Source organism: Telopea speciosissima, chromosome 2 (assembly GCF_018873765.1).
Source record: "Telopea speciosissima isolate NSW1024214 ecotype Mountain lineage chromosome 2, Tspe_v1, whole genome shotgun sequence".
Classification (NCBI taxonomy): Eukaryota; Viridiplantae; Streptophyta; class Magnoliopsida; order Proteales; family Proteaceae; genus Telopea; species Telopea speciosissima.
In genome coordinates this window covers 83,023,306-83,042,587 of record NC_057917.1, presented here as the reverse complement: position 1 = coordinate 83,042,587, position 19,282 = coordinate 83,023,306, and the positions used below count along the sequence as shown (strand labels likewise).

General features: G+C 38.2%; 2 protein-coding genes across 3 annotated transcripts in view; one reads left to right on the top strand and one right to left on the bottom strand.

Moving 5' to 3' along the window:
* LOC122651793 overlaps positions 1-1,341 on the top strand; it is a 60,187-nt gene extending 58,846 nt beyond the window's left edge. The window contains exons 20-21 of the mRNA XM_043845330.1: positions 19-156; positions 447-1,341. Coding sequence (XP_043701265.1) covers positions 19-156; positions 447-983 — 675 coding nt within the window. The 3' untranslated portion in view covers positions 984-1,341. The remainder of the gene's footprint in view (positions 1-18; positions 157-446) is intronic.
* Positions 1,342-7,276: 5,935 nt separating this feature from the next.
* Positions 7,277-9,172, bottom strand: LOC122651796 (protein SOMBRERO). 2 transcript variants are annotated; one of them, XM_043845333.1, is made up of 3 exons: positions 8,992-9,172; positions 8,374-8,645; positions 7,277-7,909 (listed from the first exon to the last, which is right to left on the bottom strand). In XM_043845333.1, exons 1-3 carry the CDS (start codon positions 9,161-9,163, stop codon positions 7,367-7,369), a joined length of 987 nt encoding a protein of 328 aa, XP_043701268.1. In that variant the 5' UTR covers positions 9,164-9,172; the 3' UTR covers positions 7,277-7,366. The 2 variants fall into 2 exon arrangements, with proteins under 2 accessions (XP_043701268.1, XP_043701269.1); XM_043845334.1 differs by having other exon boundaries at positions 7,277-7,906.
* Positions 9,173-19,282: the final 10,110 nt, after the last annotated feature.

Below are 19,282 nucleotides of genomic sequence, written 5' to 3'. Positions count from 1 at the left end.
TTGAGCATACTTTTTCAGGGTTTGGTAAATAATCTGATCTCAGCTGGCCAAGGCCGTGAAGCTGCATTTGCAGCTGCAGTTTTGGGAGACAATGCCCTAATGGAGAAGGCATGGCAGGACACTGGGATGCTGGCAGAGGCTGTGCTCCATGCCCAAGTATGTTTCTTTTATGGAATATCCTCAGTGTAACGAGGCATGGTTACACTGAGACTGTAACCATCTGATGTGGACTGAATAGGAAAAAAGAAAATTATGTAATTACATTCATTAGTTATGGTGTGGAATACCATTTCTGCCCCCTACAGTACAAAGAAGAACACCCCTACATGTATGGAGGAGGGCAATTCCGTTTGGTTACAGTCTCAGTGTGACCAATCATTTATTCATAAAATTTCATTTCCACTTGGAATCGGTACTTTGATCTCACTAGTTTCCCATGTCTCCAGGCTCATGGCCGGCCAACATTGAAGAACTTGGTTCTGGCTTGGAATAAGATGCTACAAAAGGAGCTTGAACACACTCCAACAATGAAAACAGATGCTGCGGCTGCTTTTCTTGCTTCTCTGGAGGAACCGAAGCTAACAAGTTTGGCAGAAGCAGGGAAAAAACCACCAATTGAAATTCTTCCCCCTGGGATGGTGTCTCTAGCTGCTGCAATTCCTGTTCAGAAAAAGCCAACTCCTGGAATGCAGGGTTCCCAGCAGCTGCCAGGCAAACCATTGCTATTAGAACCGCCCCCTTCCACTGATCAACCTGGAAGTGCCCCAGCTTCTTCAGCAGCGAATGATCCAATTTCATTACCAGTTAGTTCACCACCTTCATCAGCTACAGAAGACCCAGTTGCTCCACAGGAGAGTGTTCAAGCACAGCCGGCACAGCCGGCAAGTAGTCCACCACCACCATTGGATGCTGATGGCCATATAGAAGATAATCAGTTGGTAGGTGTTCCGACCCAATCATCGATGATTGACCCACTTGCTTGAGAAGAGAGTATTTCAACAATGCTTATCAAGGCTGACAGTACGGTAAACAGATATTCAGATGTTCCAACTTTCTCAGAATATGATCAATCTATGGCAGCTTGTTTCCCAACAACTTTCATAATGGCAATTATGAGTGAAGTGCATTATATTGGAATTTTCATTGTTTTCAGATGAGCTTCAGCATCATGTCCAAGTTCCATTCATTGATTTTCTGCTGTATTCTCCAACTCAGTGAGTTTAATTTTGTTCTGGCTTTCCTATCTTCTGATCTTCAATATGCGGATGAAGAACCATTGATTTTCTAGTCCGAGTATGTCATGAGAAATTTGGGTACATTTCATCATTGCTTTTTGCTGCATTCCCTGGCTCTCTGAATTGTAAGTCACTGCCTACCGAGCAGATGTAGGATGTGAGTAATTTTCTTGTTTGTTGTATTCTGTGAGAATTTCTGATCTTGTATATGCATTTCATTATTAACATGAGATGGGGCAAATTCTTTATTGTAGTATTACCACAAGAGAAAAAGACAGCAATTTGGTTGCTGGTGTTAATCTGTTCTTTCAAATTATTGTCTCATAAAAATATTGACAGCTACTGTGTAAAAGTGGTTTACAAAATTTAGAGAAATGAGAAGTGCTGTTGTGCTGACAGATATACCAAGCTCAAGCAGTTAACAAGCCTGATGAATCTATGTAGCCTTCCTAGCTTCCATTTCAGACTCCATATCTTTTGAGATTAGAGCTTGAAAACTTGGCTCAGCTATTGTTAATGGCATCAAATTAATATATATTTGTTATGAATTTGATTGGTAATAAGGCATTAATAAATTGTTTGAGATTAATGCATGTGAGTTATGTATTTGATTGTTATTGAGTCTAACAGATTGTATGAAAATAGTGATGCATTAAAGAGAGGGGGAGAGGAGAGGACGTGAAAATCGGCTTTGGTAAATACGCCCCCCAAGCTTGTGAGTGTCTGTCGACTGCACATATAATGCGTAGGTTTCGCAATAGAAAATGTGCAGGAAGAGTGCTATCTGAATGATACTTTTATTGGTTTATTTAGATCATGTAACCTCCTTTTGATTGTCCATTGTCTTATTCTCAAAAATACTTTAAGTCAAGGGTAAAAGAGGGTTTCAAAATATTTCAAAGTGACAATATTATATGATTATATCATTATCAAAAGTTGTCATTGTCTCAAATATTTTCGAGTATGCAAATAAAATGATATGTTTTACTCTCATCGACTTAGCATACAAATCATCTGACATCTTAAAGGTTGTCAATAAGAAAATCCCTTTTAAAAAACATAACACATATAATATGAGTGTTTATTGGTTAAGCTTAGAAGAATTGTTTGTCACCTTTTCATTAAAAAAAAAAAAAAAACCCTTTTGTAGCCATAGAAACCTGCAAATACTAATAGAAAAGGAAATCGTCTCATCCTCCTTTTTTTCCGTCCATCTCCGTTGCTAGTCTGCTACTCCTAAATCCTACAACATTGATTGATCACCAGAGCTTAGAGAGACAATCATGAAAATATAGAAGGAAATGACAAAAGTAGGAAATTCGGCAACATGAAAATAAAGGTTAAATCATCACCCATGGGTAGCCACACGAAGAAAAATGATTGGCTTAACCTATGGAACTTCAACTATGACAGTATGACTACTAAAAAGTGAGGGGAAAGAGAGTGTGCTTTAAGGCACATGGTAAAAACAAGAGAGTTGAACCCAAGACCTCATTGGAGCCTACATTCTAGTAGCAAGGCACCAACTAACTACATTAGCAGTTAACAAAGGAATTTTAATATTACAAAGCAATTCTTGTTAGAAGATTGTCTTCCTCACCCCATCCCCTCTAAAGTTTTACCAAAATCAATGGGATTTTGGGGAGAAATTGAGGGGAAATAGTAACTATCATAAGAAATATTCATCTATAACATGCACTGCACCTTAGAGCTGTCCAGTGATTTCTACACGAATACCGGATTCATGCTGCCTTTGATGTCCATTTGTCCTTTTAATCCAACACTCTCACTCTCACTCTCTCTCTCTCTCTCTCTCTCTCTCTCTCACAGTGCTATCCAAAGTTGTTAGATACTTAATCGATACGTCAAAAGCTCCAGAGTTGATGGAATGCGTTAAATCAAGCCTTTTAACCTATCTCATAATAGGTTGGCCAAATCTAGCGCTCATACACTAAATCGAGCCCCATTATGCACATTAAAGACCACCACGCTTTGTAGCCATCGTCCTCGACAAGGCTCTCACTATGGCGGTTAGTACCCCTTTCCAAGGGGTCCCACTTTGCCTCAGGGTTTCTACCTTGAAACAGATAACTCTTTCTTGATGGCTTTCACTATGCTCCAGGTAACCCTCTCCTAGGTAACCCTTTCCATGACTCGAACTCGTGACGTAGTACTCAGCTTTGATACAAAATGTTAGATATTTGACTAATACGCCAAAAACTCCAGAGTTGATGGAAAGTGTTAAATCAAACCCTTTAACCTATCCAATACTAGACTGGCCAAATCTAACGCCCATACACTAGAACAAACCCCATTAGGCACATAACAAAAGCTACCAACAAAAGAGCATGGGAGGGTTGGAGATGATCAGGGAAGGATGGCAAGTTCTGAAAATTAAAATTAAATACTTAAATAAATGCATATTTGTCCATTTGATAAAAAAAAAATTAGGGTTATTTTTTACCAAGTAATTAAAAGAGAAACAATGCATGGAAAAATATCATCCAAAGAGATCACTCTTGGGAAAATACCTATTTTTTTTATTATTTATTATCACTATAGTTTCTCATCACATTCTCAACTAAGCCTTGAGCCTTAGACCTTAAGGTTGCACGCTTAATAAACAAACCGTTGAAGATACTAAGAGGCTGATTATCCTTGGAAAATTATCTCCTCCAATTTCTTGTTCGGCCCAGTTCCCCCAGTAGCTGTAATAAGGTGGGGAGGGGGGGGGAGGTGGACCTCACCTGGGCAGAGTGTTTGGGTAGGGGTAGGGTGGCCATTGCACCCCTTACTACAAGCACTAGGGAACTGGAGGGGACAAAGATCCTCCTCATATCACCCCATAACATGTAGGACCCACCGTCCCCAACAATTAAAAGAGCCTTGGAGTTTGGCCTATGGAAAATGGACTGGGTAATCTTGGATGGTGACTCTTACTTAGCAAGGGAGCAATATTGGATGAAGGAAGGGTAAATGAAGCCCTTAACTAGCTAGATTTTGTGTTATCTAGTCAAAGATTCTAAAAACCTAAAAGACAAAAAAAGTTTAATCGCAGGGGTTTTGGATGGCTATTCCTACTGTTACAATCTCCATGGTGAAAGAAAGAACGTTCAACTTTCTTTGTTTATCAAGATCTATGCCTGATTTTGGTTATTCAACCGAAGCATTAGGGTATCCCCTTTTTTTTTTTTTGGTCCTCTTCCTCAAATTGCTGGAGTATTCCAACGAAGCATAGGAGTGTAACTCAATCTGTGAAGGAGATTTTCGTTGCAGGGAAACTGATTTCTCATCAAAATGTGGCTTTTATGTATGAGATGGTTCTTGAGTTGGATGGGCAGACCAAGGGGTTTTTTTTCAGCTATTGAAACGCTTTGGCTTTACAAATTTGTTTGCTCTTATAAAATATCAAGTTATTGACTTGATATTTGGCTAGCAGATCTCCTGTAATAGAACTACTTGATTTTGCCAAATATGAACTTGAATGCCAAATACCAAGCGTGTTATACTTCACATGAACTTGACGAAGAGGAAGAACTGAACTACGTTTTGAAAAAAGGTTTTACGAACCTTACAGCAACGACAGACAAAATGGCTACTCTAGAGTCCAGAAACCTAATCGTTCCAGGCGAACACCGCAATTAGGGATCAGTGTGAGAGGGATAAAAAGGGGTAGGAAGCTTTTCTAGTCAGGAAATTTTAGAGGGTATTTCTTTCTAGACCAGCATAAATATCTGCCGCATTGTAGATTGATTAGAACTAAAATTTTGCAGACAGGTGGACCCTAAGGTTTTCTGTTCAGCTATGAAGTTAAACAAAGTTTGGCATGTGCCAAAATAAAGCTTTAAAAATCTAATGAAAATGAAACTTTCTAAAAAAAGATGGACTACATATGGTTAAAATTGACTTTGCTAGTATATTAAAATTTTATTATTTAAATTTAGGGCAAGAGATCGTTATCTAGTTGTGTGGCCCTTGCATGAGCTCGAGGGCCAATGAGAGCACATGGAAGGGCATCAATATGAATGGGATTTTTTAATTTCACAAGGATAGGATGGTAATTTCACACACTCATGTGTCTGGGCTTAGGCTCCACATGATTAGTCAGTGTTCTTTTTCCCTAAGATGTATGAATTTTTATGCTATTTGAGTGGGCTGTGATTAGAGATGTAAATGGATCGAATAGGTATTGGCTTAGTAAAGAAAAGGGAAGGTTGATTGTGATTGGGGTGAAGAGAGAAATAATAAGGAAAATTAGGGGATGGGGGGAAGGAGAAGTAGATCTAACCATGTTCTCTAATTTGCGTCTTTTCTCTCTTAGTCTCTCCCCCTTCGGTAGAGAAGAGGGGGACCAATAATTGTTCTTCTTGAGCAGTTTCTAATGGTGGTGGTCTCCCCGAACTTGAGGCACTGGCGGAACTGAATGCAGCGGTGCCAATGTTAGAGTCAGTTGTAGTTGCTACCGCAACGAGATCCTCCACCTCTCCTGGGCTCATTCCCTCCCTCCCTCTCTCTCAGAAAAACCCTCGAACTCTCTCAAGTCTTGAAGTAAGTACTAAAGGTGGCAGTGGAAGCGATTCGACACGCTATCTATATCAAAAGTTTTATGGAATAAAGATCTCAATGAACATATCGAATAACTCTTAACAATGAGGATTCATGGTTACCTAGAACTCACAAGTGGTGTGCTCCTCCAAAGGAATGCAACACTTGATCACGATCTCCCTCAAATACATCTTCTCCAATGTCCGAATCACAAGCTTGAAGAAGATTCTCTTTCTCTTCAATTTTTTTCTCTCCAAATTATGAGTTATGTAATGTGCAATTAGGGTTTCAGCCAAGCTTCTCTTAAATAGAAAAATGCATATTAGGAAATTACAATCTAACGAATTATATCACGCCTAGTGGTATGATCCTAAAGGAAAACCATTAAGTTGTCTTTAATTGCATTAAAGGACGATATTACAAAAGGCGTAATAAAATCCATTGTACACAAAACTGAGAATGTCAAGATCGAAACATTTGAAAACACTTTTCAAATAGAATTTATTTAATATAACAAATAAAACACTTTTTTGCAAACTTTTTACAAAATAATTACCAGGCCTTAGATTTCGACCAATCACAATCCAACAACACTTTCACTTGGATGTTCTTCCTAAACGAGTAGTGGAAATCTTATTAAGTGTCACCACATCACCATTTATATCATGTATATCGAATAGACGATGTATAGTCAATCTTGTCAGTTGACACCAATCATTGGCACACCACAGACATACAAAACACAAATATAACGATAAGTGCCTCTCATGTAAGAAAAAAAAATAATTATCAGAAATTCCTATTGCCAATCACAACTACTGGCGCAACACCTTAAAGTGCTCGTAGTCATATTTCCAACCAATCTACATTGGGGAATTATACAGTATGGTAACCCTAGATCAAAGTGCACATGTTTGTCCATTGTTGAGAACAAGTAACAATCTAAATGGACAATTGCACAAAAATATAACAATTATAACAAGCACATAATAAAAATATAATTAATTAATTAATCAATTTAATATAATTAAATTGAATTTGATGGATACACTATCTATTGTCAAAATATCCAACACGTACTAGGATTCATCAGTTAATCAATTTTAATTTAAACAGTTTAGAAACTGAAGGTTTAAACAATTAAAACTGAACCAATTATTATTCGGTTACAGTTTCTAAGATTAAAACCAAATCAATTATTAATCAGTCGATTTCAGATTAAATAGTTCGATTATATTTTAGCTAATGGTTTCGGTTCAAAATTCAAACCCTTAAAGATTATATGGTGATAAGGTGAGTTTAGGGATGAGAGAGAAAAATCAATTGAGTGAGTAGGTCATAGCATAATATAGAGTTTCAATAAAAAAGGACAAAGTTATAAAAAAGTAAGAGATAAATCCAAACAATAGTTTCATAAAACCAAAAAAAGGACAAAAGTTGAGCTAAGGCATCCTACTCCAAACTTGAAAAAGAGTTAGTGGTGTAGTAGTATTTATATACAATTTCACAGCTTGCAAAACCCATTAAACTAATTTGATTCAGAAAATCAATTAAGTACCCAAACATGAAGAGATCCAATAATCTGATCACTTTGAAAATTTTGAAATGTCTGTACTGTCGCAACTAAGATATTGAAATGGGAATTTCTGAATCGAAGGACCCACATGAGGATGATGATGATGATCAACAACTTGAGAAGAAGGGTTGCATTTGTTTTGGCAGAGTTCATCCAGACTTTGGTGAGATGCTTGCAGAAGTTTGTCCAAGAAAGTCCAATCACCATTAAACCTCTGATCATTCTGATGAACAAGTCCTCCACCGTTGGATGTTAACTTCATTAAGCTCTGTGAACACTCCATATCCATAGTGTTCAATGACAAAGGTGATAAGAAAGATGGAGCATTAAGAGTTGACTGATCTGGACTCAACAACTGTGGGAGATGCATGGAGTTATTGAAGGAGAAATCGTATTGCATCTGAAAATTTTGTTTTGGCTCTAATGGAACTGATGATCCTCCTGGCTTCATGTGGCTGAAATGTTGTTCTTCATCTTGGGCCACTTCTGATTGAAAACCCCTTTGATTGTTCTTTTTCTTGAATACCCTACAAACAACCCATCCATCTTCCTGCTAAAAAAAAATGCAACATAAGAAAAAATCATCAATTCTCCTTTTCATCTAATCCTAAATAATCACAACACATAAAAGTGTTGAGATGTTGAGAGTTATAGAGGTATAATCCTACATCGGTTAAGTTCGATCCAACATATCATCAGAGCCCAGGTCCATTTGTTGTCCTCTTTAAATTGTCGAATGTATGGTACAAGTCTTCTGACTCCAAAATATATAACTAAATGGTCGAAACTGCACTTTGTCTTAAATGGGCACCTCTTCACCTTTTTATATATATGTTTATGTATTCAGTTATAGTATTTGATTTCGGGATCATATCACATAGGGAGTGAATCAGTTGGAGGGTTACATCTTACATCTTAATTAATTTTACAAGATTTTTAATAATTTTAGATTTCGAAGCAGATAATTATTAATTCATGTGAAGGTAGGGATGGAATGGTAGATATGTGTAGATATACCTGGACCTCGGCATTGTTGTCGTCAAGGCGATACTCGTGCATGATCCAGTCAGTCTTTTGGCCGTAAGGAGCTCGTCCTGTGTAGAAGACTAAGGTTTTCCTCATACCAATTCGCTTGGAATTGCTGAGATGAATAGCTTTGTCTCTCCCTGTAGCTTTCCAAAAGCCAGCGGTTGTTGCTCGATTTGTTCTGGTTCCAGTTGGGTATTTTTTGTCCTTATGGCTGAAGAAATACCACTCATTCTGAATCCCTGATCCAATTCTACATTTATCTGCAAATGCTTCAATTTTAATAAATTAGCTTTCTCAGTGGTAGAGAAGAGTGAATAGGGGGATGTGCAAAACACATGCAATCAGCAAGTAATAGGTATGAATACAGGACTTCATTATTTCAGATCAGAACTATGTTAGGAACTTGGGTCTCATCCTCAAAAGCTAGCCGTTAAGGAAATGGTGTCCAAGTATCTATTAACCTCACCCACATCTCCATTCATATCCGATGTGGGACTATATTTTTTACCTTATGCCTGGATATCCCAACAATCTATTGGTAATAAAGAAGAGAGAAGGGAGGACCCAACCATAATAATAATAAGAGGGTTATGATTACTGACGTACCCTTGAGGTCCCAAGGTTCAAGCTTGTTCAGATCGACTTCTTTGATGACATCAAGGTCGATAACTTCGTAGGCAACCTTCTTCTTCAGATAGTAGTAGAGAAGCTCTTCGTCGGTGGGGTGGAATCGAAAGCCTGGAGGAACCGATACTTCTCCATTTCCGGACATCATCATCCTCTAACACTACTTCTTTAATTTATCCTGCAACAACAAAGATTGAAGAAATTAATTAACCAACACCATGCATGCATTCGTATACTACTAAGAATGAGAGACTGTAAAACATACAACCCCCCCCCCCCCACCAAAAAGATCACTTGTTTGCACCAAAGCTTCTTTACTAATCTAGGACCAAATTCTTTTTGTAGTTTCCAATTTTAGGGTTTTTAGCACTTAAGGCAAACTTTCTCTTTTTCACTTCCTCGATCTTCTTCTGCTTTTGCCTAGCCTTTGAACAAGATTATTAGAACTCAAAGAGAGACTTTTTGAGAAAGAGAGACTTCACCTCTTTCATAAAAGAAGCTTTCTTCTTCTTATCTAGACAAAGACAACAACCCCTTTTCTCTCATTTGCAGACCCATTTCATCTCATTTTCGAAACAAAAGATTTCTTTCTACCCAAAGAAAAGAAAAAGGGGAAATGACCAAATGGTATTTTCCCTTTATTTTCTCATCGTCCTCCAAGATTAGGAGGTGAAAGAAAGGACGACACTTTCTCATGACCAAAGAAAATACAGAAATAGCTAGAGAAAAGCAGAAAAGGCATTTGAGCTCTTATTAGATCCGTCCGTAGCTTAGTTAGAATGGAAGGAAAACAAAACAAAACAAACAAACCTCTCTAGCTAAACTATGAAGCTTCTCAAGAACACAGATCAAAGACGACGACCCAGATGGAGAAGCAAACACGAAGTACCCAGTTACTTCGCTTGTAGGGCACGGAGTGTGTTAAGTAGAAAGAGAGAGAGAGAGAGAGAGAGAGAGAGAGAGAGGTGAAGATTAACATGTGAAAAGCTAGCTAGAAACGAGGACCAAGAGGGAAGGGGAACAGAAATAAAGAAATATAATAAAAAAAAAAATAAGGGAAGAAGGAAATCGGGAAGTAGATTAATTAATATAATAATGAATGTGGACGTGTTTTCTCTTCTTATGGATTGAGATGATATGAGAGATTGGGAGATGTCCGTTGAATAGGGGACCTTCCCTGAAAAACGCCTCATTCTTATCATGAAAATATGCAAAGCTGTCATTTAGACTTATACAAATGAGTGAATTTCTTTTTTTATTTATTTTAATTCTAATCCGATTTGAAAGTTCTAGCTGAATTCACAATGTTCCACACACGGTCAGAGTCATAGGAATGAAGGAATTTTCCATTTCATTCCATATTCCACCATTTTTTATTTTTTTTAATATTGTTCTACTATTAATCTAAGAGAAGAGAACCCATATTTTTTTTTTGGCTTTCATTGGACCAGGAATCAGTATATATATATACATAAATAAAGCCTCAGTATTCGAGAGAACTATTATGTATATATAGCATGTATCCCTTGTTAAGGGTTCCGAAGGATCCTGCCCTCTGGCTTGTAAATGTTGGATCCCACATTGGTGATTCAAATCGATCTTTTGAGATAAAAATCTATTATGGTATCAGAGCAAATTTGAATTCCGTCTTTTGTCAATCCCCTTTCTTTGTCCATATTAGTGGTTCCAACTTCCTACACATGAAGAATTTTTATTTTTTTTTTTTATCTTTTTTGGATAAGTAGGGTCTCAAGGAGAATTGAACTCGTGACCTCTTAATTGTGAGGTGTTGATCTTTGCCAATTAAGCTAACCCCTTGAGAGGAGTGTTGGCTCCCACATCAGCTTTGAGTGAGATTCTCGTTTTGGATGCCACTTTGGTATAAGTTGGATTCTAAACTCTATTCATATACCATATATACCTGATAATACTTCCACTTAATCGACCGAATTTTCAGATGAAAATATAACAGTAAATACATGAAATTTTTTATTTTTTTTAATTTTTAAAGGGGTTATGTGCATACTAGTCCCTAAAGCCTTAGAAGGCTAGGGAAAGGAAAGAGCAGAAACCATAATTCCTCAGAAGGGCTTCATTGGTACCAAAAGACATAAAACCTAAACTAAAATCTACAAAAATTATAGATTAATAACAAATTAATTTCTATTTAAAATTATCCTCAGAAAATTTGCAGAAACTCCTTTAAAATTATGAATGTGTATTTTCTTCCATTTTAGGGTTTTCCATGTACTCTAGGGTTTTGGATGAAAGTTAATTCATGCATGATTTCTCCAGCCTAAGGTTTTAATTTCCTTCTCCTAAGGAAAAGCCTAGACCTGTTGTCTATATCGTTTGTTCTAGAACAAAGAACCTCCGTGATCTTGGCATGCTGGTCAAAAGGGTAGTTTTTCGAGGAAAGCCTGTGTTGTCTTCCTCCGTGAAGAGATTGAAAAGATGGTTCAGCCATTGCTATTTTCCTTGGTTGCGAAGGGTATCCATTCGTGAAAGTGTATTGATCTATGATTCAAGAATGAGGAATCCAGATTCCAGGGTTGGCTTTTCATTAGGGGGGTTTTGGAACCTAGCTAGTCATGGTGTCCTACGTTTTGTAGGGATCTAGATCCTTGATGCCAACGGTTGTGGTCAACCAAAAAATGTGTTGGAGATGTTAGTCAAGCAAAGGATGACGTATTAGATGCTAAATTTCAATGGAGCAAGATTGTTACCTGCTCCTTATGAACCGCATTGGGTCGTGTCTAGGTTTTATAAACACAAGGGCCCAGACCTACCCTAACTCAAGCAAATGGGGCCTACCATACTTGCCTTGTAAAAATGATTGGACTTTAGGAAGAAAGTTCTCTCTGGAAGGAGTGTACCACACTACCACCCACGGAAATCTCATCCCCGTGATGTTAATGCGTGCACTCTCATGGGCCCCCACATATGTGCAAGGGGGCCACTTCCCCACGGAGAACACCGACCTTAGATTTTATTATAATTTATGTTTAGAAAATTTAAATTAAAAATAAAAAGGGAAAAATGAAGGCCACACTGCCGGTTTCATGCATCCACTCACAGACTCACTGACTCTCTTTCTCTCTGTCTCTCTTCTCTGATATTTAGGTCTCCTTATATACGAACTGTGTGAAGCCGCCTCCCATGCTACCATTGGCTTTACATGAAGAGTAGTTCATCCCACACCTGTAGCTAGCGTGTCGATCGTTTTCCTAATTAAAAATATATTACAAAGATTAGATTGAAAAAAACATCAAAAAGTTTAGATTAAAAAATGCATGAAAGTGATGAAAATGCCTTTTTGCCTACATGTAACCCTAAATTCTTGTAAAAGTTACTTTAAAATGGGTGAGAATCTAAATTAATCAGAAAATTCTTAAATTAGTCCTAAAAGTTCTCAAACAACTCCAAAAAAAAATTCTTGTAAAAAGCAGATATAACTAACCCTAAGTTTAAACATACATCCAAAAAAAATAAGGTGCAAAAAAGTTCTAAATTTACAGGACTTAACCATTAAAATATTAAATATCACAGAAAATCGAAATTGAGCATATCACTACTACCCAATGAAGGACATAAATAAATGAGAGAATGTTCTCTGTGCCGGGGGGGAGGGGGGGCAGGCTGCACCCAGACACATGGGGGTGGGCGCAATGACCACCCTGCCCCCCTGAGTGGCAGGCCCATGTGTCGGGGCACAGTCTGCACTGCCGCACAGAGAACATGAACCCTAAATAAATATAATATTTTAACAAAAATTGTAGGACTCACCTAGGAAGATATTGACACCAAAATGAGGAACCAGGATCGTGCATACCCCAAATTAGAAAGCTAAGAAGCTAGAATTTGAGACAAGGACTGAGAGAATGCAAGCTTACTTCAAAGTTTTTTTTATTTTTTTAAATGTCTTTGGACAGGGTGTCTTATGATTAAGCAAGGAGGTAATGTACCATCCAAGCTAGGAACATTTTGGATCAAATCTCATCTAAATTCTTTGTATGAGAAATGAATAAAAAGTATAGAGTTGATCTAATCTCATCTAAATACATTAAATATGCACTCTTGGATTAAATCTAAGAGTCATCCTCCTTTTCACGTTTGGCCCATGTGCCGGTGCGTGAGCTAATGGGAAAGAGAGCACACATAAGCATCAATAGGGACCGCATTTCCGTCTTTCATCTGACGGGGTGTTCATTTCACCCACCCCTTGTCTAGATCAGTGTGTACACTCCTGAACAGAGTTCTTTTTCCAATATATATATATATCATCTACGATGTATTATAAAAGTAGTTGGATATGAAAAGTAAGGTTCCTAATTTCTTTAGTACAAATAATACCCTTACTTCTAATATATTATACATTAAAAGGTATCTTCACGATAAGTTGAAAGTGATTTGTCCAATATATAGGGAGAGGGTTCCCTCAAAGGTAATGTGGCCCTGCACCAACATGAGAGGCAATGGGATCATGCGCAGAAGCATCAACAGAGATGTGATTTCCTTCTTTCATGAGGGTGGAACGGTCATTTTACTCCCTGTGTGTCTAAGCACAAGAGCATAGAGACCTAATTAATAAGTACATGTGACAAATAACATGCAAAGGAAATGACAAGTTTGACCAACTAAATATTATATAAAGAGTAATAGAGAAGTGAGACGTGTGATTATTAGGAGTCCACATAAGTGGATTCATTTTAAGAGATGTGAGAAGCAAAAATGGAAAATGATAAATGACGGAATGTAAATCCATACAATCACCTTTACGAAAGGATAATAGATTGTGTCCAACGTTCCCACGACATGGGACAGCTTTGTATAGGTTCCTTCTTATCTAAAGTTCATGAAAAGTCCTACATCTTTAACCCACTTTCCAATAAATTTTGTTAGAATTTTTCCACTTCATGTTTTGATGGTGGAGCCTGGACTCCTATATGTCTTTTAGAATACCCACTGGCTGTCACTTAAAACTGCTCTGTAATTCTCTCTCTTTTACTCTCTAAGAGATTGGGTACGTAATAGTATATATTAAATACTAGGATGTTTGGCTAGGGTTCTATTGCTCTCCTCTTTTAGTAAATAGATCTCTAATGGATTTGTACTTTATAGATAATGAGCAATATTATATATTTGCTTCATGGAAGAAAATTGAGAAGGTTCATCATAAGGAACATCTGCATAAAATTGTGTGGGTCATCCATTACAGGCCGAACTAGCTAGGGATGGCTTTTTATTTATCCAATTGGATCAGATCATGACCAAATCATATCCATTCAATCCTTTTGGCAGAAATAGCATTATTATATATGGAAAAAAAAAAAAAAAAAAACTTATTCTTATGGCCCGGTTTTGATAAGGTCCACTTATTATTCAAATAAGAGAAGACATGGTATGGATTAGCCGGTGTCAAATTTCAGACTAAATCGTAATCAAATACCCTTAATTAATGTCCATGCATGTTTACAGTACTTTGATCATTACTTTATTCTCCTATGTAATTTTAGATTGCAGGTTACATGGTTCTTGCACCAGCGTGGCCAATGAGGGGATGCACAAGGGTATTGATCTGGTTAGATTTTTTATTTTGTAGAGAGTCAAGTCACTTTAGGAGGGTTGTCTGGGCTTAGGTTGCACGTAATCAGGCATCATTCTTTTACCCCAAAAAGATTTTTTTACTTTTTTATAGAAAAAAGAATATTATCCGATTGTATGGCATTTGTGCTTAGACATAAGAATGCACAAAATTACTACCTCACCCCTATAAAATCAAAAAATTCTATTTTTGTTAATATCCCTCCATACAACATAATTGAACCCTGCATGATGCAATCAGGGTCACACGAGTACACGACAAGACAGTTCTCCCTTCTTTCTTTCTTTCTTTTTTTTTGGGGGTAAAGTGCTCCCTTGCCCTAGTGGACGAAAAATCAATTTGGATCCAATATTTCAAGCTGGGGGTAGAGAGAGCACTAGGGCTTATTATTGGAAGCATGCATGCAAGAAACTAGGTAGAAAAGGTCTATGGGGAGAGAAAGTCTGGGAATGAAGGAAGGTCCAGAATGTAATATAATCCTCTCGAAGTCCGTGGAAGCGGCTCTTCCCACGTGCTCTCCAACACCCAGGCACGCCCTTCAAGGTCTCGGTGGCCGCGTAGGCGTATACAAACAACCACATCCATATATTTGCTGATCAGATGCGATCGGAACGCCGATCGAGCTGGGCTGAGCTGCCTGCCTCCTCTTTTATTTTCTGAATTTCTCAATTCTCACCGAAGGGATTCCCACGCTATCGTTCTTCTTTAAACTAAGTCAATAGATAGTTAATCTCTCTCTCTCTCTCTCTCTCTCTCTCTCTCTCTCTCTCTGGCCCCAAGTGGGTCAGTCCCACAACCACGTAGCCGGTCAAACACGGAGACGAGATTATCGCTACATATATATGATTAATAAGCGTAGCGTGAGCCGTGAGGTGGAGTTATGAGGGAGTTGCACTAAATTGCAGTGATTGAACGTCGAGTGAGTGATCTGGAGCCAGAATTGAACGATTCCGTCACCTTTACGAACACTACTACACTAACATTAAATGATAACTTTAAATGCGGAATCGGAAACGAAGGCGGATGATCAGTTAATGGATCATGCATCTCCTTCATAATTCTCATTCTCTCTCTCTCTCTCTGTCTCTTGTTTTTTTATCTGGTTTTCGTTTCTCCGATGATTGGATAGTCAGGTGCATGCGATCACCATTGCCAAGTGAGATCGATCAATATGAATTCGATTTACTGCAGCGATCTTTAAATCGTTTTTCATTTGGTGTCATTGTTCTTTTGACTTTGCTCTCATGGCGTGTCGTTCATGCATGGGTGAGCATCCTAGACTAGACACTATAGACAAAACCCTAGAGCCTCTCGTCACGGGTCTAGGGAGGATCATAATGTACATAGTTTTACCTTTGCTTTTCGATGAGGGTGTTTTCAATGATTCGAATCCATGAACACTTGGTCACAATAGACCAACCTAATTGTTGCACCAAGGTCCACCCTCACGATACTGACTTCTTAGTAGACGGGTAGTCTATGCATGGAATTGGTGGATGGCAGTTTAGTTCTACCATTTGGCAGCTTACATCGGGTTAAAATTTTCTGGACAAATAAACCCTAAAGTCTCATAATCACATGTCAAGTTTTAATCGAATTGAAACTCCCAAGATAGTGCACTAGGCTACTAAGGGGATGCATGGATTTATTTGAAAAAACATAATCCAACAGTCAAAATTGTCATACCTATGAAAATCTTTGCCTTTTTGGGGGGGGGTCTTTCTACATTGAGAGGAAGGTAGTTTTCTTTCTTACAAGAGAAGTACTTTCAATCATTTTAAGATAATTAAGACAAATTGATTTAAGTAGTTACATGTTCAAATGATATTTTAATTATAATTTAAAATAGATTAAAAATAAGATTGTTTCCACTCACAGTGAATGAGAATCCATTCACCACAGGGTTCAAATGCAGATGGGGTATTGAGAGGGTATTTTGGAGAACATAATAAAATCCTATATGGCTTGTGAACCTTACGATGGTAACTGAACATTCACCGCATAATGGAGGAAAACTTTCTCCTTAAAAATACAACAAAAACAAGTGTTAGTATATAGGGGGTGACGAATGATCACCCCACCCTCCATGTTGGATGCTTGGGCATGCGTTTCCATTGACCCCGCAGCTCTCTCTCTCTCTCTCTATTTACGAACTATTTCATGCCCTCTCCGCTGGCTAGCTCTCCCAGATTCGGGATCCAAATTGGTCATGGCCTATTGATATTTTTATTATTATTAATATTTGGTAACTGATGATAGCGATTCTTAGAACCCTGCATTTTGGATATCCAACAAATGAAGAGGGGGAATAATAACCCTAGATGGGTGAGTGTTTCCTCACCGAGGGTGAATGAAAACTTTTTCCCCAGAAAAAAAGGCATACAAAGTTACAAACTTGAGTGAGAATATCAACAACCAAACAAACCCACTAGCCTGAAAGGGAATGAAAATGAAAACAAGGAAGACCAGTTGTTAATTAGAGAACGGTTGGAACGACCTGTAGTTAACAATTTAAAAAACTAAAATTGAAAACGGCGGTCTCGAAGGAGGAGAAAAGAGAGGAAAAATTTTAAGGAATGGGCCAAGAGAAGTTTTTGAGATCGTCGAGGGAACACCTTCTTCTCCGCCTACGTTTCTGTGCTCTCTCTCTCGAAGGTAGAGTTTCTTATTGGCAGGAACGATTGTATTGGGATGTACAAGCGACTCAGCTCTAAATACCATCCTCGGATTCAGTGTTTTATGTACCCAAATATTTTTGAGGGTCGATCTCCTATGTTACCAACGGGAAGCAGCCCGACCCATCTATGGCTCAGAGCCTGGGCTGAGTATCTCACATTGGGTCCAGTTGTGCTCTAGCCCGTGCAAGGCCAGTGAAATTCGGGCTACGTATGGGCTTCACATATGACTAAACATTGCGTCACCACACTGACTACGTTATGTGGGGGCAGCGCCACACTAATGACGGTGTGAAGAACAGTATCCACTATGGTTTCGTGATAACACGTGTCTGATCAATCGTTCCTGCCAATAAGAACAGTATCCGCCTACGTTTCTGTGCTCCTCTGAACATTCTTAATGAGGGCATGAAGATACATTCATGGAAACAGAAAGACATGTGTTATTAACAAAACCGTACATGAAATATTCCGGCACAGGGAGCTGATCCAGGCTCTCATATACAACCCTCTTAAATATTACAAAAGCATACTTGATACATCCTACAAAACATGCATGGAACTCCCTAATTTTAGAAGGTGATATAAGTAAGACTAGCTTGAGCAGGCACCACGTGGCAATGACTCAAACCTAGAGCCACATAAGCAAGCCCAGCATACAATCGGTTTAAAGCTACAAGGAAACCGTTGTGACCAGATTCCTCATGCCAAGCTCATGATCAAGACTTTCCACGTGGTTAACAAACCTGGCTAGTTGCAAGTAATGACAAATCATTTTGCTCATCAGTTCACGCTCAAACTTCCATCCATACTTTGGATTACGTAAACTCAAGACATTCCTCCTTCATCATAAAAATAAATGAATAATACCCGAAGTATAGAAAGTGAAGTCATACAATCTTTTTACCCAAAAATAAAAGAAATCATACAATCTTTCTGCTCCACTTTAATTATCTTCATACCCTTAAAAGGCTCTATTCTTTCATCCAATTGGAGTAATGTTAAGAAATAGACGTTGAGCCATCGATTCAAGAGTCAAGAATCGAGATTAGATCACTCATATCGGCCGAAACCGGTCCTATTCCAAGTTTTGCTCCTGTTCAGCCCATCTTATGTCTTTACGCGGCGGATCTTGGCCAAAACTCAGCCATATTGACACTTTACCACACTATCTATTAATTGGATTGAAATTCATGATATCCACCAGAAAAAAATTCGGGGCTTAGAGCTCAACAGCTGGCAGGTGTAACATCCAACGGTGCCCAGATTAGAGAAGAAAGGGAAAAAAAACTGGCTCAATCGACCTCAGCACGTTGGATGTTGCACCTGCCAACTGTCGACCTTTCAACCCCGAACTGCATCGCACTCGGCAATCAAGAAAATGGAGAGGGTTTTAATCCATCTCCAACAGCAACTAAAACGGATTTGGGGCTCAGACCTTCATGCAGACATCTCTAGGCTTTACCTTAAAAAAAAAAATTCTGTTCAGACGATCTTGGACACAGGACATGGAAATCAAGTGAATCCAGTACTCGAGTAGATCTTTCCATCCCAGTGTGATTTGAAGGAGAAAGTTTCTCTTGACCCGCGGTGCAGAAAATTGAGGGCCCTGAAATCCACCCTACCTCGAGTCGCATCCAACCACCATAAAAACAGAGAATCTCTTCACCATGGGTAAAGAGAAACTCGGTCTTACAAATAAACTACAATATCAAAACCATTATGAGACTATAAATCACTTCAAATAAAACTATTTAACATCAAAACCATTACCAAAAGGTCATTTAATCCAATTACTAAAGTGTCACCAACCAATGTGATGATGAATAAATACAAAAAACCTAAAAATTTCAACAAGTACTCTCCCAGACAGGCCCAATATGGCTTGCCTTGAGTGGCAACACCAATCACTGAGCATTAATTACATCCTAGCCAATTCTTTTTGTCTTTAATTATCCATTAACAAATACTGCAAAGAATCTCATTTGTG